Genomic DNA, 23,986 nt, shown 5'->3' on the forward strand with positions numbered 1-23,986 from the left:
TTGCAATGCAGCGAAAAATATTGATTGGTTTCAGAGTCTGTAAGTATTTTATCAGATGAGAGATTCTAGCCAAGAAAAACCAAGCTGGAATTTTCCTGTCCCATCCGCCATGGGAATCGTAGCAGACGGGGAGGCGGTCCATGCAAAGGTCCATTGACCTTGGGTGGCACGGTAGCACAGTGGTTAGCACTGCTGCTTCACAGCTCCAGGGTCCCGGGTTCGATTCCCGGCTCGGGTCACTGTCTGTGTGGAGTTTGCACATTCTCCTCGTGTCTGCGTGGGTTTCCTCCGGGTGCTCCGGTTTCCTCCCACAGTCCAAAGATGTGCGGGTTAGGTTGATTGGCCAGGTTAAAAAAAAATTGCCCCTTAGAGTCCTGGGATGCGTAGGTTAGAGGGGTTAGTGGGTAAAATATGTGGGGGTAGGGCCTGGGTGGGATTGTGGTCGGTGCAGACTCGATGGGCTGAATGGCCTCCTTCTGCACTGTAGGGTTTCTATGATTTCTATGATTCTATGACCTCGGGTGGGATTTTCCGGTTTTGGGGCGAGCGCGGCTGGAAAATCCTGCCCACAGAGTTAAGGATGGAGCGCTCAGACATTCCACTCTCCACCTTATCGGGTAATTCTTGCTTTTCTCCCTCTGTGTGCAAGACACAAGAGCCAGAGAAATAAAAACATCATTACATAAGAAGTGGGAACACGAGTGGGCCATTTAACCCTTTGGACCTGCTCTGCCGTTCAATGAGACCATGGCTTATCTCTTACCACAAATCTACCTGCCTTCACCCTCTCTTAATCCCCATGGTACCCAAAAATCTATTAACCTCTGTCTGGGTGACGGAGTACCCGCAGCCCTCTGGGATGGAGAATTCCAAAAGATTCACAACCCTTCGAGGGAAGAAATTCCTCCTCACTTCAATCCCTTAGTCTGGGACTCTGAGCCCGTGTCCTGGATACACAGCCAGGGTTTCCGAGAATACAGCAGGGTATAGATAGGCTGGAAAATTGGGCAGAGAAATGGCAGATGGAGTTCAATCCGGACAAATGCGAGGTGATACATTTTGGTAGATCCAATTCAGGTGGGAACTATAAAATAAATGGAAGAACCATCAGGAGTACAGGCACGCAGAGGGATCTGGGAGTACAGGTCCACAGGTCCTTAACAGTGGCAGCACAGTTGGGAAAGGTGTGACGAAAGCATATGGCATTCTTGCCTTCATCGGCCGGGGCATCGAGTATAAAAGTTGGCAAATTATGTTACACTTGTATAAAACGTTGGTTAGGTCACATTTGGAATACTGGGTCCAATTCTGGTCGCCACACTACCAGAAGGACGTGGAGGCTTTGTAGGGAGCACAGGAAAGGTTTACCAGGATGTTGCCTGGTATGGAGGGTATTAGCTATGAGGAGAGATTGAATAAACTGGGATTGTTCTCCCAGGAAAGACGGAGGCTGAGGGGGCGATCTGATAGAAGTTTATAAAATTATGAGGGGCATTGATAGGGTGAACAGTTGGAAGCTTTTTCCCCGGGCAGAAATGACAATTACAAGGGAGTACAAGTTCAAGGTAAGGGGGGAAAGGTTCAGTGGAGATGTGCGGGGAAAGTTTTTTGACACAGAGGGTGGTGGGGCCTGGAATGCACTGCCAAGTGAGGTAGTTGAGGCAGATACGTCCGCGACAGTTAAGACTTATCTGGATAGACACATAAACAGACAGGGTATAGAAGGATACATGAGTTTGGTCTATATAGGACAATGTGATTGGCACAGGCTTGGTGGGCCAAAGGGCCTGTTCCTGTGCTGTACTGTTCTTTGTTCAGAATCCACTGTCAAGCTTCTTAAAGATGTGATACTTCTCAATTTGATCACCTTTTCTCTTCTAAACTCCAGGGAATATAGGCCTATATAGGGCTATTCAATAGAGTCATAGAGGTATAAAGCACAGCAAAAGGCCCTTCAGCCCATCGCATCTGCGCTGGTCAAAGACAAACCACCCAACTATTCTAAACCCATTTTCCAGCATTGATCCATAGCCTGGTATGCCTTGGCATTGCAAGTGCACATCTAAATACTCCTCCTCTCTCTCCTCAATGATGGGCCGAATTTTCCCAGTCCACCCGCCACGGGAATCAGAGTGGGCAAGGGGCGGACTATGGAAAAGTCCGTTGACCTCGGGAAGGACTTTCTAGTTTCGGGGCAAGCGCGGCCGGAAAATACCGCCGATGGATCCCTCAGCCCACGATCCAGCAAAATCTCGTTCAACTCCCTCTAGGGAAAGCATGCTTTACCCTCGATAAAAAGAAACTGCACATTATTCTGGGTGTGATTTCATCAATGCCCTGTATAATTGTAGTGAGACTTCCTTACTCTTATATGTCAATCCCTAAAGCTAACAATGTCACTTATGGGTGGCACGGTGGTTAACACTGCTGCCTCACAGCGTCAGGGACCCGGGTTCAATTCTAGCCTTGGGCGATTGTCTGTGTCGAGTTTGCATGTTCCCCCCGTGTCTGCATGGGTTTCCTCCGGGTGATCCAGTTTCTGTGCAGGTTAGATTGACTGGTCGTGCTAAATTGCCCGTTAGTGTCAGGGGAATTAGCAGGGTGGGTGCGTGGGGTTACGGGGATATGGCCTGGGTAGAATTGTTGTCGTTTTGCAGGCTCAATGGGCCGAATGGCCTCCTTCTGCACTGTAGGGATTCTATGATTCATTCTCAGTAAACATATTTACATGTATACCGGTCACAAAGGGGAAAGGCTAGGGTGGTTTATCGACGGAGATACTCGCCAGAATTCTACCGTCATTCCTGCCACGGTGTAGTGGACAGTGAGGAAGGTCTTCAAAGCTTGCAGAGGGATTTGGACCAGCTAGAAAAATGGGCTGAAAAATGGCAGATGGAGTTTAATGCAGACAAGCGTGAGGTATTGCACTTTGGAAGGACAAACCAAGGTAGAAAATACAAGGTAAATGGTAGGACACTGAAGCGTGCAGTAGAACAGAGGGATCTTGGAATACAGATACATAATTCCCTAAAAGTGGAGTCACAGGTAGATAGGGTCGTAAAGAGTGCTTTTGGTACATTGGCCTTTATAAATCAAAGTATTGAGTATAAGAGTTGGAATGTTATGGTGACGTATAAGACATTGGTGAGGCCGAAGGTAGCGTATTGTGTGCAGTTTTGACCACCTAATTACAGGGAGGATATTAATAAGGTTGAAGGAGTGCAGAGAAGGTTTACAAGGATGCTGCCGAGACTTGAGAAACTGAGTTACAGAGAAAGGTTGAATAGGTTAGGACTTTATTCCCTGGAGCGTAGAAGAACGAGGGGAGATTTGATAGAGGTGTATAAGATTTTGATGGGTATAGATAGAGTGAATGCAAGCAGGCTTTTTCCACTGAGGCTAGGGAAGAAAACAACTAGAGGACATGGGTTAAAGATGAAGGGGGAAAAGTTTAAAAGGAATATTAGGGGGGGCTTCTTCACGCAGAGAGTGGTGGGAGTGTGGAATGAGCTGCCAGATGAGGTGGTGAATGCGGGCTCACTTTTAACATTTAAGAAAAACTTGGACAGGTACATGGATGAGAGAGGTGTGGAGGGATATGGTCCAAGCGCAGGTCAGTGGGACTAGGCATAAAATGGTTCGGCACAGCCAAGAAGGGCCAAAAGGCCTGTTTCTGTGCTGTAATGGTCTATGGTTCTATGGTGTCAAAATGTCCGTTGACCCTGGGTGGGATTTTCCGGTCTCGCTCGAGCAAGGCCACAAAATCCCGCCTGCTGTCTTCATCCTCAGTCTCGCTCTCTCTTGAAGGATAATAAATGTTGTCAGAGGGAAGGATATGGTGAGCATCTATTCCGGACACTATCATTCTGCGCGAAAGGTGCTTATGATGCTCTTGCAGCTTGGTGTATTAGTATTGAAGACAGGCAGTTCATTGGACTTGACAAAACTTCCGCATTTTACAGCTGATGAATTATATCAGAAGTGGAGCCAGATAGGAAACACTGTGGGGGTGATTCTCCCAGCCTGCTGCACTGCTCTAGTGGGCCGGGAGATTCAAGCAGAGGCCCTCTAGTGGATTCCCGCTGGGCGCCATGTTCTCCGCGCGTCTCCGGCTACCAGATTTCCGGCGCCATCAGCTCTGCGCCGATCTCTGGCGCGGAGCTGTATAAATTATTCCAATGCCAATTTAAATATAATTTTAATTCTATTAGCGGGCCCGGAACTGAAGTCTCCGGCCTCGCTAGAGTCTCCCTCCTGCCAGGAGTGCTTCACTCCAGCAGGGTTTACAACAGCTCCCCGCTTGGCCAGGGAGCCTAACCCCACTGGAGGGCCCATCGTAGCCCCCCCCCCCGCCCCCCCCCTCAAGAGGACCGGGCGCTGGGGGGGTGCCCTCTGGGCATTGCCAGCTTGGCAGTGCCAGCCTAACCCCCTGGCACTGCCCAAGGGGCAACACGGCAATGCCCAAGAGGCACCTTGGCACTGCCCAATGGACACCAGACAGGGTCCCGCAGCCACTCTGCAGTCAGGATCAAGGGCAGAGGGAGGGAGGCCAGTGATCGAGGCTGGGCATCAGGAGATCAGGGGGTGGGGGATCGAGGCGGACAAGGGGGGTGGAGGCGAGGCTGGCCAAGGGGGGCTAACGATTGGGCTGTGGGAGGGTCGGAGAGGCAGCGTTGCGGGGTCGCGGGGCTGGCCAGCAATCGGGAAGCCGGCAGTGCGGGGCGACTGCGCATGCGCCGATCTCCGCTGTGACAGATTGACGCATGCGCAGTGGCGCACTCAGCACTATGCTGCCGGCCTTTCCAGCAGGAATAGGCCCCACCCACAGGGGCTCTCTGTGATGCACAGAGTGTGGCAGATTCATTTTGAAACTCCCGCTGAAAAAACAACGGGATTGATTCCTGTTTTTACGCAAATTCGACACATAATTTTTTTGGGACAATCGCCCCATTTTTACAGAGCAAGATCCCATACACAGCAATGTGATAATGGCCAGATAATCTGTTTTGAGTGACGCTGGTTGAGGGGTAAATATTGACCAGTTCCCCGGTAGATCTACACAACCTCTTCTTCAAAATAGAGCCTTTTACATCCACCTGAGACAGGGCCTCAGTTTAATGTCTCATCTGGAAGACGGCACTACTGACAGTCTAGCACTCCCCCAGTGTTTCTAATATAAGAGGCTACAAAGACCTTTACACAGATAACTGCCCACAGCAACTGAATAAGAAGTAGTGAAACTACCAATCGAAAACAAAGTAAAATTCTTAAAAGAAACAGTGCACAGATATCACACAACAGGAGAATGTGTTTTGTGGTGGCAGAGGTGGCCGCCATTGGCTGGGGGCAGAATTTTCCAGTCCCACCACTGTTGGACAGGGACAGGATCTTCCAGTGCTGCCGCTGTTGGCTGGTGGCAGGATCTTCCAGTCCAGCTGCTGTTGGATGGTGGCAGGATCTTCCAGTCCTGCCACTGTTGGATGGGGGCAGGATCTTCCAGTCCTGCCGCTGTTGGATAGAGACAGGATCTTCCAGTCCTGCCGCTGTTGGCCAGGGCCAGGAACTTCCAGTCCTGCTGCTATTGACTGCTGGCAGGATATTCCAATCCCACCACTGTTGGCTGGTGGCAGGATCTGCCAGTGCTGCCGCTTTTAGATGGGGGCAGAATCTTCCAGTCCTGCCACTGCTGGACGGAGGCAGGACCTTCCAGTCCTGCTGCTGTTGCTCAGGGGCAGGATCTACCAATATCGCCGCTGTTGGATGGGGGCAGGATCTTCCAGTCCCGCCGCTGTTGGATGTTGGCAGGATCTTCAGTCCTGCAGCATGTGTGATGGGGACAGGATCTTCCAGTCCCGCTGCTGTTGGATGGGGGCAGGATCTTCCAGTCCCATCATTGTTGGATGGGGGTAGGATCTTCCAGTCCCATCATTGTTGGATGGGGGTAGGATCTTCCAGTCCTACCACTATCAACGGGGTTTCCTATTGTTCACACCCTCCGCCACAGGGGAACCCGTGGAAAATCCCGTCAGCGGGAACAGCTGGAAAATCCCACCCAAGAATGGAAAATGCTGGAAATATTCAGCGGGTCAGGCAGCTGCGTGCTCGGTCTGCTGAGCAATTGCCACAGTTTCTGATTTTATTTCAGATTCCCAGTCTGCAGTATTTTGCTTCTCAAAGCAAAAGAATCAGAGCTGCCCGATAGGACATAAATATGGCTCAAGATAATCTATTCCTCCACTTTGGGGTCTTCTCTAAGCTTGTGTGGCTTTTGCTACCAAATAAACCTGTTGGACTTTAACCTGGTGTTGTTAAACTTCTTACTGTGTTTACCCCAGTCCAGCGCCGGCATCTCCACATCATTTCTTTTGCCCCAGGGATTGTTTAGCCAAGATTATATTTTAGCGATCCTTTGTTTACAGCCATGGAAGAACCTTCTCGGTCTACGGATGACTCAACGTCATCCATTGACTCTGTCTACACTTCCCGCTGCCTCGGAAAAGCAGCCAGCATAATTAAGGACCCCACGCACCCCGGACATTCTCTCTTCCACCTTCTTCCATCGGGCAAAAATACAAAAGTCTGAGATCACATACCAACCAACTCAAGAACAGCTTCTTCCCTGCTGCCGTCAGACTTTTGAATGGACTTACCTTGCATTAAGTTGATCTTTCTCTACACCCTAGCTATGACTGTAACACTACATTCTGCACCCTCTCCTTTCCTTCTCTATGAACGTTATGCTCTGTCTGTATAGCGCGCAAGAAACAATACTTTTCACTGTCTGTTAATACATGTGATAGTAAAGAAAGAAAAATAATAAATCAACTCAAACCAAATCAAAAGATTGTGCAGCCAATACGATACATGAAGTGTAATCGCTATTGTGATGTAAGGAACGTGCTCCCGAATGTTTGTTTTCATCTTGAAGAAAAGTTTTTCTCTCTACTTCCCCTCTGGGCTTTTAAAGGATAAAATGATGTTTTTAAATTTTGTCCTTTTGCTTTACCATCTCTGCGCTCTACTCCCCCACACTCGGCGACGGCCTAATGGTATTATCGCTGGACTATTAATCCAGAAACTCAGCTAATGTTCTGGGGACCCGGGTTCGAATCCCACCACGGCAGATGGTGGAATTTGAACTCAATAAAAATAAAATCTGGAATTAAGTATCTACCGATGACCATGAAACCATTGTAGATTGTCGGAAAACCCATCTGGTTTGCCTAACGTCCTTTAGGGAAGGAATTCTACTGCCCTTACCCGGTCTGGCCTACATGCGACTCCAGAGCCACAGCAATGAGTTGGACTCGCAACTGCCCTCTGAACAAGGACAACTAGGGATGGACAATAAATGCTGGACAGGCTGCGACGCCGATGTCCCACAAATGAATAAAAACCTCACCAAGCTCAGACAAAACCATCAACCTTATGGCAGGTGATGGAGGCCATTCAAACCAAAATGCTCATAATGATAATGCTAATGCTAGCTGTTTTAACAGTTTGTGCAATTAGTCCCACTCCCTTCCCTGCTCCTTGGCCCACAGCCCTACAAGTGTCTGCTTTTCAAGTGTTTATCCAATTTCCTTCTGAAAATTACCAGCAAATCTGCTTCCACCACCCTTTCAGGCAGTGCATTCCAGATAATAACAACAGGCTGTGTAAAGAAAATTCTTAGCTCACCTTGAATTCTTTTGCCTATTATCATAAATCACAGGATCCCGACAGTGCAGAAGGAGGCCATTCGTACCATCCAGTCTCCACCTATTCTCCGACAGAGCATCTTACCCAGGGTCTATCCCCATAACCCCACGTATTTACCCAACTAATCCCCCTAACCTAGGCATCTTGGGACACTAAGGTGCAATTTTGGCATGGCCAATCCTCCTAACCTGCTCATCTTTGTGAATGTGGGAGGTTAGGTTGATTTTCCATGCTAAATTGCCCCTTAATGTCCAGGGGATTAGCAGGGTAAATATGTGAAGTTACAGGGAGAGGGCCTGGGTGGGGTGGTCATCGGTGCAGGCTTGATGGGCCGAATGGCCTCCTTCTGCACTGTAGGGATTCTATGATTGTACCCTACAAGGTTACAGACCGAAGAAGATTGATTTAAACATTTTTGAGGGTGGCACGGTGGCACAGTGGTGAGCACTGCTGCTTCACAGTGCCAGGGACCCAGGTACAATTCCAGACGTGGGTGACCATCTGTGTGGAGTTTGCACATTCTCCCTGTGTCTGCGTGGGTTTCCTCCAGGTGCTCTCACAGGTGGATTGGCCATGCTAAATTGCCCCTTAGTGTCCCAAGATGTGTAGGTTGGGGGGTTTAAATGTGTGGGGTTACGGGGTAGGGCAGGGGTGGGCCTGGGTGAGATGCTCTGTCAGAGAGTCAGTGCAGACCCCAATGGGCCAAATGGCCTCCTTCAGCACTGTAGCGATTCTAGAGCTCTATGAAACCAAAGCATCCAGAGGATCCAGAGACAGTGACCCAAGCTGGGAATTGACCCCAGGTCCCTGGCGCTGCGAGGCAGCGCTGCTGATCACCCTGTCCTCTGATTATCAATCTTCTTACTATTACAAACTGACTCTCCTTATTTACTCTATCAAAAGCCTTCATGGTTTTGAACGCCTCAACTACATCTTCTCTTAACTTTCTCTGCTCCAAAAAGAACAATCCAACCTTCTCCAGCCTGTCCGCATAACTGAAGTCCCTCATGCCAGGAATAAGTGTTGGAAACTAATAGCCTGTGCTTTGGATGTGAGCAGAAACTCAATACAGTAACTTCGTTTTGATTCATCCAGTTGAAATTTCTAACATCAGTTCGAAAACTGATTTAATTTTGATTTGATTTATTATTGTCACACGTATTAACATACAGTGAAAAGTATTGTATCTTGTGCGCTATACAGACAAAGCATACTGTTCATAGAGAAGGAAACGAGAGAGTGCAGAATGTAGTGTTACAGTCAGAGCTAGGGTGTAGAGAAAGATCAACTTAATGCGAGGTAGGTCCATTCAAAGGTCTGACAGCGGCAGGGAAGAAGCTGTTCTTGAGTCGGTTGGTACGTGACCTCAGACTTTTGTATCTTTTTCCCGACAGAAGAAGGTGGAAGAGAGAATGTCCGGGGTGCGTGGGATCCTTAATTATACTAGCTGCTTAACTTAAACTCAATTAGATCATTTATCATTGTTTGACAGCAACAGAACTTGAGTATTGCAGTAAAAAGAGGCTTGCACTCGATCCAGACAATTCCCAAGAACAGTGAAGGGAAAAACAATTTATACTGCATGAGAACAGAGTGCTGATTTGTTGACAGGTGGACTCGGATTGGTAGAGCCGTTGCCACAAATAATGCACCAGGGGACAGTTAATCGCCAAGCCTTTGTTCAAATTCAAACTCTGATTGGTCAAGGCATTGCCATGGGGAATGAACCAGGAAATGGCTGGCCCCAAAGCTTTCATTTAGTTGGATAAGGTGCATTTAGAGTCATAGAGGTTTACAGCATGGAAACAGGCCCTTTGGCCCAACTTGTCCATGCCACCCTTTTTTTTTAAACCCCTAAGTTAATCCCAATTGCCCATGTTTGGCCCATATCCCTCCATACCCATCTTATCCATGTAACTATCTAAATGCTTTTTAAAAGATAAAATTGTACCTGACTCTACTACTACCTCTGGCAGCTCGTTCCAGACACTCACCACCCTCTGTGTGAAAGAATTGCACCTCTGGACACTTTTGTATCTCTCCCCTCTCACCTTAAACCTATGCCCTCTAGTTTTAGACTCCCCTACCTTTGGGAAAAGATATTGACTATCTAGCTAATCTATACCCTCATTATCTTATAGACCTCTATAAGATCACCCCTCAGCCTCCTACGCTCCAGAGAAAAGGTCCCAGTCTATCCAGCCTCTCCTTATATCCGTCAAGTCCCGGTAGCATCCTAGTAAATCTTTTCTGCACTCTTTCTAGTTTAATAATATCCTTTCTATAATAGGGTGACCAGAACTGCACACAGTATTCCAAGTGTGGCCTTACCAGTGTCTTGTACAACTTCAACAAGACGTCCCAACTCCTGTATTCAATGTTCTGACCGATGAAACCAAGCATGCCTAATGCCTTTTTCACCACTCTGTCCACCTGTGACTCCACTTTCAAGGAGCTAGGAACATGTACCCCTAGATCTCTTTGTTCTGTAACTCTTCCCAACGCCCTACCATTAACTGAGTAAGTCCTGCCCTGATTCAATCTACCAAAATGCATCACCTCGCATTTGTCTAAATTAAACTCCATCTGCCATTTGTCAGCCCACTGGCCCAATTGATCAAGGTCCCCATAGCAATCGGAGATAACTTTCTTCACTGTCCACCATGCCACCAATCTGGTGTCATCTGCAAACTTACTTACCATGCCTCCTATATTTTCATCCAAATCATTAATATAAATGACAAATAACAGTGGACCCAGCACTGATCCCTGAGGCACACTGCTGGTCACAGGCCTCCAGTTTGAAAAGCAACCCGACAGAAGCCAATTTTGTATCCATTTAGATTCCTCACCCTGGATCCTGTGAGATTTAACCTCATGAAACAACCTACCATGCGGTACCTTGTCAAAGGCCTTGCTAAAGTCCATGTGGACAACATCAACTGCACTGCCCTCATTTACCTTCTTAGTTACCCCTTCAAAAAACTCAATCAAATTTGTGAGACATGATTTTCCACTCACAAAGCCATGCTGACTGTCCCTAATCAGTCCTTGCATCTCTAAATGCCTGTAGATCCTGTCTCTCAAAATACCTTCTAACAACTTACCCACCACAGATGTGAGGCTCACTGGCCTGTAGTTGCCAGGCTTTTCCCTGCAGCCCTTTTTAAACAAAGGCACAACATTTGCCATTCTCCAATCTTCAGGCACCTCACCCGTGACTATCAATGATTCAAATATCTCGGCTAGGGGACCCGCAATTTCCTCCCTAGCCGCCCACAACGTCCTGGGATGCACTTCATCAGGTCCCGGGGATTTATCTACCTTGATGCGCTTTAAGACTTCCAGCACCACCTCCTCTGTAATATGTACACTCCTCAAGACATCACTATTTATTTCCCCAAGTTCCCTAACATCCATGCTTTTCTCAACAGTAAATACTGATGAGAAATATTCATTTAGAATCTCACCCATCTCTTGTGGATCCGCACATAGATGACCTTATTGATCCATAAGAGGCCCTACTCTCTCCCTTGTTACTCTTTTGCCCTTTATGTATTTGTAGAAGCTCTTTGGATTCTCCTTTGCCTTATCTGCCAAAACAATCTCGTGTCCCCTTTTTGCCCTCCTGATTTCTCTCTTAACTCTACTCCTACACCCCCTATACTCTTCAAGGGATTCACTTGATCCCAGCTGCCTATGCAGGTCATGTGCCTCTTTCTTCTTCTTGACCAGGGCCTCAATATCCCGAGTCATCCCGAGACTTCTGCCGGCCTTGCCCTTCACTCTAAGAGGAATGTGTTTACCCTGAACCCTGGTAAACACACTTTTGAAAGCCTGCCACATCCCTTTGCCTTCCCACAAACTCCTCCAATTAACTTTTGAAAGTTCTTGCCTGATACCATCAAAATTGGCCTTGCCCCAATTTAGAATTCACACAGAAAAGTGTGAACATTGTTTGCTTTGAACAGACACCACCCCCCCCAAAGAATGGTCAAAAAAATATAAAGATACCGCATCGTAGATTGTTGCATAAAGTTAAATCTCACGGGATCCAGGGTGAGGTATCTAAATGGATACAAAATTGGCTTCTTGACAGAAGCCAATTTTGACAGGTGGTTGTAGAGAGTTGTTTTTCAAACTGTGATCAGCGGTGTGCCTCAGGGATCAGTGCTGGGTCCACTGTTATTTGTCATTTATATTAATGATTTGGATGAGAATATAGGGACATGGTTAGTAAGTTTGCAGATGACACTAAGATTGGTGGCATAATGGACAGTGAAGAAAGTTATCTCCAATTGCAACGGGATCTTGATCAATTGGGCTAGTGGGCTGACAAATGGCAGATGGAGTTTAATTTAGACAAATGCGAGGTGATGCATTTTGGTAGATTGAACCAGGGCAGGACTTACTCAGTTAATGGTAGGGCATTGGGGAGAGTTACAGAACAAAGAGATCTAGGGGTACATGTTCATAGCTCCTTGAAAGTGGAGTCACAGGTGGACAGGGTGGTGAAGAAGGTGTTCGGCATGCTTGGTTTTATCGGTCAGAACATTGAATACAGGAGTTGGGACGTCTTGTTGAAGTTGTACAAGACACTGGTAAGGCCACACTTGGAATACTGTGTGCAATTCTGGTCACCCTATTATAGAAAGGATATTATTAAACTAGAAAGAGTGCAGAAAAGATTTACTAGGATGCTACTGGGACTTGATAGATTGAGTTATAAGGAGAGGCTGAATAGACTGGGACCTTTCTCTCTGGAGCGTAGGAGGCTGAGGGGTGACCTTATGGAGGTCTATAAAATAATGAGGGCCACAGACAAGGGAGTCAGTATCTTTTCCCAAAGGTAGGGGAGTCTAAAACTAGAGGGCATAGGTTTAAGGTGAGAGGGGAGAGATACAAAAGTGTCCAGAGAGGCAATTCTTTCACACAGAGGGTGGTGAGTGTCTGGAACAAGCTGCCAGTGGTAGTAGTAGAGGTGGGTACAATTTTATCTTTTAAAAAGCATTTAGATAGTTACATGCGTACGATGGGTATAGAGGGATATGGGCCAAATGCGGGCAATTGGGATTAGCTTCAGGGTTTTAAAAAAAAAGGGTGGCATGGACAAGTTGGGCCGAAGGGCCCGTTTCCATGCTGTAAACCTCTATGACTCTATTTAAAAATCATCAAATATTCTTGATTGTAAACAGTGTCACTTTTCAAAGCAAATCAAATGGTAAAAACAGCTGAAATTTGCGTGTCCTCACCTCATCCATCGTCACTGGTCCAGATATATTATTTCCGTTTTCAAAGATGCCCAGTGGCTGTGACGTCTTCTTTGCTCCTTCTATACACTCCGGAATTTTCTGTATTTTAACAGTTTCTTCAACCTCCTCATCACTATCGCTCTCTTCATTTTCCTACAAATGTAAAAGGTTCTGACGCTCAATTTCATCAGCCATTAAAATAAAACAAGAATTGCATATCACATCTCACAGAGTAGCCCCAAAATGATGAGGATGTGAGGGACAGCGCTAAGGTGGAGGCAACTTCCATAGAGCACCCGGCAACAACAACAACTTGCATTTAAATTGCACCTTTAACACAGTAAAGCAGCAACATTATCAGACAGAATTCATGATCGTGTCACAGAAGGAGATATTAGGAGAGATGGTCAAAGGGGTAAGTTTTGATCATAAAATCTCTAAAATGCAGAAGGAAGCCATTTGGCCCATCGAGTCTGCACCGACCACAATTCTAACCAGTCCCTATCCCCGTAACCCTATATATTTATCCTGCCAGTCCCCCTGACACTAAGGGTCAATTTAGCATAGCCAATCCAGCTAACCCACACATCTTTGGAGTGTAGGAGGAAACCGGAGCTCCCAGAGGAAACCCACGCAGACACGGGGAGAACTTAGAGATTCCACCCAGGCAGTCACCCAAGCCTGGAATTGAGCCCAGGTCCCTGGCGCTGTGAGGCAGCAGTGCTAACCACTGTGCCACCATGCTGCCCAGCCTTTAATGAGTGTCTTTAAGGAGGAGATACAAGGAGAGATTTGGGGAGGGAATTTCAAAACTGAAAACATGGCAGTCAATGGTGTAGCAATCAAAATAAGGGATGCACAAGAAACCAAATTGACGGAGAACATAAACGTGGGGGAGTTGTAGGATTGGAGGAGGTCACAGCGAGACGAGGTCAGAGACCAGGTCACAAGGGAGACCAGGTTATGGAGAGACAAACTCACACAAGGCCAGGTTACAGAGAGACAAACTCACACAGAGACCAGGTTACAGAGAGACAAACTCACACAGAGACCAGGTTACAGAGAGACAAACTCACACAGAGACCAGGTTACAGAGAGACAAACTCACACAGAGACCAGGTTACAGAGAGACAAACTCACACAAGACCAGGTTACAGAGAGACAAACTCACACAGAGACCAGGTTACAGAGAGACAAACTCACACAGAGACCAGGTTACAGAGAGACAAACTCACACAAGACTAGGTTACAGAGAGACAAACTCACACAAGGCCAGGTTACAGAGAGACAAACTCACACAAGGCCAGGTTACAGAGAGACAAACTCACACACCGACCAAGTTACAAAGCCATGGCGAGATGTAAAAGCAAGGCTGAGAGCTCTAAAAACTGAGGCTTGTCTGACTGGCTTGTCTTCTTTTCCCAAAGGTAGGGGAGTCTAAAACTAGAGGGCACAGGTTTAAGGTGAGAGGGGAGAGATACAAAAGTGTCCAGAGGGGCAATTTTTTCACACTGACGGTGGTGAGTGTCTGGAACAAGCTGCCAGAGGTAGTAGTAGAGGCGGGTACAATTTTGTCTTTTAAAAAGCATTTAGACAGTTACATGGGTACGATGGGTATAGAGGGATATGGGCCAAATGCGGGCAACTGGGATTAGCTTAGAGGTTTTGAAAAAAAAGGGCAGCATGGACAAGTTGGGCCGAAGGGCCTGTTTCCATGCTGTAAACCTCTATGACTCTATGGGAGCCAACATGGTCCAGTGAGCAGAGGGGTTCATGGGATTTGATGCGAGGTCGGTCACTAGCAGCAGAGTTTTGGATGAGCTGATGATGATGGAGGCTGGTGCGTTGTTATATGAGGAAGGAATGTTTAGCGACATGTATGACAATTCCAAAACAGAATTATAGAACAGCTGGCAGCTCAGAGACGTTCCATTCTCTCCTCAGACAGGTTGCCCCCATAGGTTTCAGCTCAGTCACTGCGAAACAAAGTTTTCTAAAAGGGTCAAAGCAAAGAACTGCCAGCTGCTTTCAAACAAAGGCCCATCTGACCTCTTCCGCCCCAAATCCCATCCTCCCACTTGGTGCTTTCTTAAATTCATATAATCATGGAATCCCAACAGTGCAGAAAGAGGCCATTCGGTCCATCAAGTCTGCACTGACTCTCTGACAAAGTACCTTACTGAGGCCCTCTCCCCCGTCCCATCCCTGTACCCTGTACACTTACCATGATCAATCCATCTAACCTACACATCTTGGGACACTAAGGAGCAATTTAGCATGGCCAATCTACCAAACTCACACATCTTTGGAGTGTGGGAGGAAACTGGAGCACTCGGAGGAAACCCACGCAGACACGAGGAGAACGTGCAAACTCCACACAGACAGTGACCCGAGGCTGGGAATCAAACCCAGGTCCCTGGCGCTGTGAGGCAGCAGTGCTAACCACTGTGCTACCATGCCGCCCAACAAGGCAGGAGTAGGCCACCAAGCCCTTCAAGCCTGCCCCACCATTCAATACAATCATGGCTGATCTGTGCCGGCCTCAACTCCTTTTCTATGCAATAAGGATGCAATAATTTGGGAACTCAAACTTATTCCTAAACTGGACAAGAACACCTGATGACACTACTTTCCTTACCTCTCTGTTCTCTTCATTGCTCTTTCCTCTTTCCAATTTTTTCCTTTCCTTCTGACGCTGGGAGGGAAAAGCAGATTTGTAGGATCATTACAAAGATTTCATCCTTTTATCAACATCTACAGTACGAGTTGGTTCAGGATGAGGTCCCACATACAGTGCAAAACAATGGTATAAATGTCAATAATCACACGAATTTTCAATGAGATCAGAACGCATTCTCAATTCAATTGGTGGTCATGCATTGTGGTTCTTTTGGTGGGGAATGGGGCTGCAAGGACCAAACAATAATTGAGCTGCACCAATCCATCATTCCTATTTTCTAAACCATTTTACTCAGGTTCAAATCCCATCACAGCAAATGGTGGAATTTGAATTGTGTAAAAAAATACCTGGAATTAAGAATCTACTGATGACCATGCAATCATTGCTGATTGTTGGAAAAACCCACCTGGTTCACTAGAGTCATAGAGGTTTACAGCATGGAAACAAACCCTTTGGCCCAACTTGTCCACACCACCTTTTTTTTTAACCACTAATCTAGTCCCAAATTGCCCGCGTTTGGCCCATATCCCTCTATACCCACCTTACCCATGTAACTATCTAAATGCTTTTTAAAGGCAAAATTGTACCCACCTCTGGCAGCTCTGGCCTAATGCCTTTTATGGAGGGAAATCTGCCGTCCTTACCCGGTCTGGCCTACATGTGACTCCAGAGCCACAGCAATGTGGTTGACTCTCAACTGCCCTCGGGCAACTAGGTTGGAGGTGTTGTGGATAGTGCGGAGGGATGTCAGAAGTTGCAGCGAGACATTGAAAGGATGCAAGACTGGGCGGAGAAGTGGCAGATGGAGTTTAACCCAGATAAGTGTGAGGTGGTTCATTTTGGCAGGTCAAATAGGATGGCGGAATATAATATTAATGGTAGGACTCTTGGCAGTGTGGAAGATCAGAAGGATCTTGGGGTCCGAGTTCATAGGACGCTTAAAGCAGCTGTGCAGGTTGAGGCTGTGGTTAAGAAGGCGTATGGTGTACTGGCCTTCATCAATCGAGGAATTGAGTTTAGGAGTCGTGAGATAATGTTGCAGCTATATTGGACCTTGGTCAGACCCCACCTGGAGTACTGTGCTCAGTTCTGGTCGCCTCATTACAGGAAGGATGTGGAAGCCATAGAAAGGGTGCAGAGGAGATTTACAAGGATGTTGCCTGGGTTGGGGGGCATGTCTTATGAGGATAGGTTGAGTGAGCTCGGCCTTTTCTCCTTGGAGAGACGAAGGATGAGGGGTGACCTGATAGAAGTGTATAAGATGTTGAGCGGTATTGATCGAGTGGACAATCAGAGGCTTTTTCCCAGGGCTGAAATTGTTGCCACAAGAGGCACAGGTTTAAGGTGCTGGGGAGTAGGTACAGAGGAGATGTCAGGGGTAAGTTTTTCACTCAGAGGGTGGTGGGTGCGTGGAATGGGCTGCCAGCAATGGTGGTGGAGGCGGATTCGATAGATTCTTTTAAGAGACTGTTAGATAAGTACATGGAACTTAGTAAGATAGAGGGTTATAGGTAAGCCTAGTAATCGCTAAGGTAGGGACATGTTCGGCACAACTTTGTGGGCTGAAGGGCCTGTATTGTGCTGTAGTTTTTCTATGTTTCTGAATGCCAGCAATTTGAAATGTCGCCGCTGTTGTAACGTAGGAGATGTGACAACTAATTAGTGAGCAGCAATGTGATAATGACCAGATAATCTTGTCATGTTGATTGAGGGAGAAATACTGGCAGGAACAGGGGAGAAGCCTCCACCCTTCTTCCAAACCGTGCTGGTGGATCTTTACACCCTTGTACACAGCAGGGGGTTCTCAGCTTGGTGCCTCGTTGGAAAGGTGGCACCACTGACAATGCAGCACTCCCTTCGTACTGTACTGGGAGGGCCAGCCTTGACTTTTGTGTTTAAGACCTGGAGTAGGACTTGAACTCAGGACCTCACTGTTCCGAGGTGAGACTGCTCCCACCTGAGCTACAGCTGAGAGTCAGCAGCACTTTGGCCTTGAGGAGCGAGGATTTGAATACCCGGTGGTTCAGTGTCCAGCGATTGCTGAGTTGTTGAGGGTGACATCTTTTGGTTGAGATTTGGTTTGACCGGTGCCCATGTCCCACGAAAAAGCTGCTCATGCGTGCTGGGATATAGGTAGGTGCTGCAGTGACCCAGTCTCAAGTGGTCATTCCCATGTCGGAGCTTTGACCATTAAATATCAACCACAGCCTGCAAGACAATGCAGGGTATGATGGCTAGAATTGTATTCGCTTGACGATTAAGGAGTGGATTGGACCATCTAACAACAACTCATTCATATAGTGCCTTTAACATTCCAAAGCACTTCACTGGACCAATTATCAAACAAAAGATGAGATAGTCAATCAGAAAACTAAAAGTTTGATCAACGAGGCAGGTTAAAGGAAGAAAGCGATATTGAGAAATTTAGGGGGTGATTCTCCCAAAAACATTCTCGGTGCTGAATTCGCGGGAAAAATTGTGTAAATCACGATTGCATTTTCAGTTCAACTTCAGACTCGAATCTCCCACATCCTGTGCAATGCAGAGGTCCCAATCGTGAATGTCATTAAAAGCTCGGGAGGGCGGGGCCTATTCACGCCGCAGTTCCGGAACTCTGCGCATGCGCGATGGCCCCTGATCTGTGGCCCCGATCACCCAGCCCGCCCCGATCGCTGGCCTCCCTCCAGCCCCGACCAGACCCCAATGCAGAGTGGTGCAGGACCCCCCACCATCACCAGTTGCCCCACCCCATTATGCCCCGCGCCCCCCCAAGCCCCATCCCAATAGGCCACACCACCTTGGCACTGCCCCATGCCCAATGGGCAGTGCCAAGGTGCTCCCCGTGCATGGGCACTTTGTCCCTTGGACAGTGCCGGGGGCACAGGCTGGCACTGCCAGAGTCCCCATGCCCAGGGGGCAACAACCCCTGCTTCTCACCGCCTAGGCAACCCTGATTGCCCCCCTTCACTCCAGCCGTGTCTCCCCCCAGTTCCCCGAAGGTGTGGAGCTGCTCTAAACCCCGCCGGAGTGAAATTGTAACGGCAGGGTGGGAGATGCTATCGGGCCTGGAGAATTCAGTCCCGGGGCCGATAATCACATTTAAATCGCATTAAAAATAGATTAAAGTTACTCACCTGGTCTTCCTGCCAGTTTCCTATGTGGCCTCGACCGCGCCGGATTCCGGCAGTGGGAGACGCACGTGCATCGGGAACGCATGCGCGAATCCTGCAAATCTGCGCATGTGCACATCTCCCGATCCAACCCGCCAAACAATTAGTGGGTCGTAATGGGAGAATCACCCCCTTAAGGAGGGAATTCCAGAACTTAGGTTCTGGCCAATTGAAGGCACGTTTCCCAATGGTGGAGCGATTAAAATTGAGGGAGGGAGGGCGGGGGAGGGAGGGAGAGACGATGAGGGAGCGACAATGAGGGTGCAACAGCGAGGGAGAGACATCGAGGGAATGAGGAGCAACAATGAGGCAGCACAATAGTGAGGGAAAAAGTAAAAAAGAAAAGAAAGCGGAGACCGGACAAACCAAATCTCAACCAAAAGATGTCACCCTCAACAACTCAGCAATCGCTGGACACTGAACCACCGGGTATTCAAATCCTCGCTCCTCAAGGCCAAAGTGCTGCTGACTCTCAGCTGTAGCTCAGCTGGGAGCAGTCTCACCTCGGAACAGTGAGGTCCTGAGTTCAAGTCCTACTCCAGGTCTTAAACACAAAAGTCAAGGCTGGCCCTCCCAGTACAGTACGAAGGGAGTGCTGCACTGTCAGTGGTGCCACCGTTCCAACGAGGCACCAAGCTGAGAACCCCCTGCTGTGTACAAGGGTGTAAAGATCCACCAGCACGGTTTGGAAGAAGGGTGGAGGCTTCTCCCCTGTTCCTGCCAGTATTTCTCCCTCAATCAACATGACAAGATTATCTGGTCATTATCACATTGCTGCTCACTGCGGCGACATTTCAAATTGCTGTATTTGCTGTACAGCAGCTTGGCACTCACTGTCAATGGCTGTGGAAGGAACCATATAGACACATATTTATATTATTACAACTGGGTCAAGCTGACAAGCTACAGCCTGGATCTCATTAGGAAAACCGCGTCTGTCTGAAGGAGTTAATTGGCACAGTCTCTGCTGGAAGGTTGGCATACCGTGTAGAAAATTAGGGGAAAAAAATAACTGACCAAACAGGTTCAGCAGCCCACAGATTGAAATCGGCAAGAGGATAGAGTCCAAACAGCTCTGTCTCTGAGCATTGGAATAATAATAATCACCTCCCTCAACTACCTAGCAACACCAGATTTATCAGGACAACAGATTATTGAACAGTTGAGCAGATAATAAAGGAACTGCCCTCAAACCCAAACTCAAGGATTGATGTGATTACTAGGCAACCTGGGTGGTGGCCTCAGGTGGCAGGACTGTGGGGGGTGGAGGGGGGTGGATTGCGGGTGGCAGGGGTCAGCATGCCGGCACTGGCACCGTGGAATAAAGCGGAACTGAAACTATCCAGAGCTTTAAAACGATAAACCTCGGGCACAGGTGGGAAGTTCTCCCACCATTTTAAAGCCCGATGCACATAAAGCTCTGAACTGACCCACAGAGTCTTCACTGGGAGGATTTTAAAAGTACCCGGGAGGTCAGAGGGATCAGTCTGCGCTCCCCAACCAGAAACACGTCAACTCCAGTTACTGTGGCAGAGCCAATTCCAGCAGCACCCTCACAGCCTGCACCACAATCCGGCTCCAGGAATGTCCTCATCCTCTCTGCTCCGGAATCAGATTGGGATCAGATTCCAGGAATGCTCTCAGCTTCTCCACTCCAGAATCAGATTGGGGTCAGATTCCAGGAACATCATCGCTCTCTCTCTGCTCCGGGATCAGACTGATATCAGATTCTGGGCATGTTCGCATCATCTTTGCTCCGGGATCAGACCCCGGGAATGTTCTCACACCGGGATCGGATTGGGACCAGATTCCAAGAACGTTCTCACCCCCTCTGCACCGGGATCAGATTGGGACCAGATTTCAGGAACATTCTCATTCTCTCTGCTCCGGGATGAGATTGGGATTAGGCTCTGGGAACGTTCTCACTCTCTCCGCTCCGGAATCAGAGGTTTGGACAAAAAAAAAGTGACCAGCAGCAACAGCTGGGGATTCATTTCCTTGGATTCTCAGATGATCACACCAGTAACTTAACTCAGATCAGACTGACTTATTTATGTTGAACATTAACAGCTTTCAGCCTACACAGGAGGGATAAATACATTTCAAAACTACTGTAAACTTGCTGGAAACACAATTCGACAGTATGTGAAAGTAGTCAGTTGGGTTGGAAGGTGACATTGCAAAGCTCTGAGATACTGGTTATCGCACAGTTCCTGTACTTCCAAGAGCATGCATTAATGCCAATTCCAAAACTGGTATTAATAAGTCCAGTGCAGACATTTTCCAGTCTTCCATTTGATCTGTCAAATTTTGATTTAGTCCTTAAGGATTGTGATGGTAGTAGTGAAATTGAAATGGATATAATTTTTTTTTATGTTTGAGGGGGATGTTTAAAAATTCAGCTTCAGCTACAGGCAGTCAATATGTCTGGGGGAATGCAACTCAGACGCTGGAAGAGCAGGATAATTACTCACTTTAGCCTTGCAAGTGGTTACATTAAGTAGACTTAGCGGACTTTTGTTTACTTAAGTTCCCCGGGGATTTCCAATTACAGTGATTGACAGAGTCATGTGACAATGTGGATTATGTGCAGTCCTGGGTCTGTAGCAGAGGAAAAAAAAAGCTTTGGCAGAAAGCAGTTCAGTTTGGAGCTGAAACCTGGTTGAACTTAGAAGGATTTTGCAGGCTTCTGGAATTCTGGGTGAGGCATTTTGGCCTTGCTTGAGTGAAAGCAGAAATTCTTGCCCGAGATCAATGGACATTTCCATTGTCTACCCCTTACCCGCTCCAATTCCGTGGCGGGTGAGGTGATAGAATTCCAGCGTCTATATCTCTCTGAAAGCTTCAAGACTGTCTATACTCATTGTAGCGAGTATATTTACGGCTGCTAACTGTATTTAAAGTGGTTTTTAAGTCTGTAAGAGGAGTGTTGCTTATTTGGAACTGAAACAGTGATAAGTTCAAAATTAAAGTTGTTTCTTTCTCATTTTCAATATTGTTCAACTGTTAATAGTTACTTTTCTTCATTTGTTAAAGGTGTATTTAAACTGCGTTATTGAATAAAGTTTGTTTCACTAGAAAAGGTCTCTAATTTGTCAGTGGAATCACTCCTGGAACGAAGCATCCTCTCCTCACGCTTATACCAAAATAGAAAAATTGTTGGGGTCTGGTCTGCAGTCCCAAGGTAACCTGGGCTTCTGGTCCAGCACCCCAAGAACATGAAAGACAACAACAGGGATTGTGAGTAGGAGAGAGGGGTACAGTTACCCTGGTGAGAAACAGACTACGCGGAAAATGGTTTATATTTTGTCTTGTGTTCAGGGAGACCGGGTTTCTCCCATTTAGTATAGCTGCAGAGAGCACAGCCTGACTGAGGACTCAAATCTGATTCTCAGGCCTTCTGTGTTAAAGCTTCACTGTCATTCCCTCGGGAGAGTGGAATTATTTACAGGTGAAATTGTTTTGGGGGAAAACAGCTTGAAAGGGTGTGCGTTTGATTGCTAAATCACAGGTGATCCTCTATTTACAAAGACCAGAATAATGGCTTCCCTTCCCAGCATCCACTTGGAGCTTTGGAAATCCTGGACACCAAGAATTGAACAAAGGACAAAGAAAATTACAGCACATGAACAGGCCCTTCGGCCCTCCAAGCCTGCACAGGCCATGCTGCTTGACTAAACTAAAACCCCCTACCCTTCCGGGGACCATATCCCTCTATTCCCATCCTATTCATGTACTTGTCCAGATGCCCCTTAAAAATCACCACCGTATCCGCTTCCACCACCTCCCCCCGGCAGCGAGTTCCAGGCACCCACCACCCTCTCTGTAAAAAAAGTTGCCTCGTACATCTCCTTTAAACCTTGCCCCTTAAACCTATGCCCCCTAGTAATTGACTCCTCCACCCTGGGAAAAAGCTTCTGACTATCTACTCTGTCCATGCCTCTCATAATCTTGTAGACTTCCATCAGGTCTCCCCTCAACCTCTGTCGCTCCAGTGAGAACAAACCAAGTTTCTCCAACCTCTCCGCATAGTTAATGCCCTCCATACCAGACAACATCCTGGTAAATCTTTTCTGTACCCTCTCCAAAGCCTCCACATCCTTCTGGTAGTGTGGCGACCAGAATCGAACACTATATTCCAAATACGGCCTAACTAAGGTTCTATAAAGCTGCAATATGACTTGCAAATTTTTAAACTCAATGCCCCGGCCGATGAAGGCAAGCATGCCGTATGCCTTCTTGACTACCTTCTCCACCTGCGTTGCCACTTTCAGTGACCTGTGTACCTGTACACCCAGATCCCTCTGCCTATCTTAAGGGTTGAAGTTGGAGATTTCACAGATTCCAGCAGGAACCATTTTCACTGCAAATACCTTGAACACACGTGGAAAGTTCTCCTATCAGGTTTGTGGCACCAATGTTATTTGTCACTTCATAGAATCATAGAATCTACAGTGCAGAAGGAGGCCATTCAGCCCATCGAGTCTGCACAGACCACAATCCCCATAACCCCATGTGTTTACCCTAGCTAGTCCCCCCTGACACTAAGTAGCAATTTAGCATGGCCAATGCACCTAAGCCACACATCTTTGGACTGTGGGAGGAAACCAGAGCACCCGGAGCAAACCCACGCAGACATGGGGAGAATGTGCAAACTCCACACAGACAGTGACCCAAGCTGGGAATCGAACCCGGGTCCCTGGCGCTGTGAGGCAGCAGTGCTAACCACTGTGCCACCGTGCTGCCCACTTACCAACCCCAGCCTAGATATTGACCAGGTCTTGCTGCATTTGGACACGGACTGCTTCTGTCCATGTTGCTGATCCTTTCTGCTTACATTCACTGGGACAAATGCAAGAATGCCAAATTTCAAACAATCACAACAATTTATATTACAGGAGCAAAGGGAGGTGATTGGTTTGTGACTTTTTTTTAATATTCATTCGTGGGACATGGGCGCCGCTGGCTAGGCCAGCATTTATTGCCCATCCCTAGTTGCTCTTGAGAAGGTGGTGGTGAGCTGCCTTCTTGAATCGCTGCAGTCCATTTTCTGTGGGTTGGGAGGGAATTCCACTTGACTGTAATTGTCTGAGGCATTACCATGGAGAAAGCAACATTGATCTATAGGGTCCTCAAATTCAAAAAAGACATAAGGTATTCCTTTAGTTTGCAGAGACTAGGTC

At 47.4% G+C, this 23,986-nt stretch overlaps 1 protein-coding gene across 1 annotated transcript in view; it reads right to left on the reverse strand.

Annotated features, from left to right (window-relative positions):
* LOC144500344 (uncharacterized) overlaps positions 1-23,986 on the reverse strand; it is a 198,724-nt gene that overhangs the window by 113,521 nt on the left and 61,217 nt on the right. Inside the window, exons 4-5 of the mRNA XM_078223092.1 lie at positions 15,592-15,648; positions 12,954-13,106 (exon numbers count right to left, since the gene is read on the reverse strand). Coding sequence (XP_078079218.1) covers positions 12,954-13,106; positions 15,592-15,648 — 210 coding nt within the window. The remainder of the gene's footprint in view (positions 1-12,953; positions 13,107-15,591; positions 15,649-23,986) is intronic.

This window comes from Mustelus asterias, chromosome 11 (assembly GCF_964213995.1).
Source record: "Mustelus asterias chromosome 11, sMusAst1.hap1.1, whole genome shotgun sequence".
NCBI classification, from domain to species: Eukaryota; Metazoa; Chordata; class Chondrichthyes; order Carcharhiniformes; family Triakidae; genus Mustelus; species Mustelus asterias.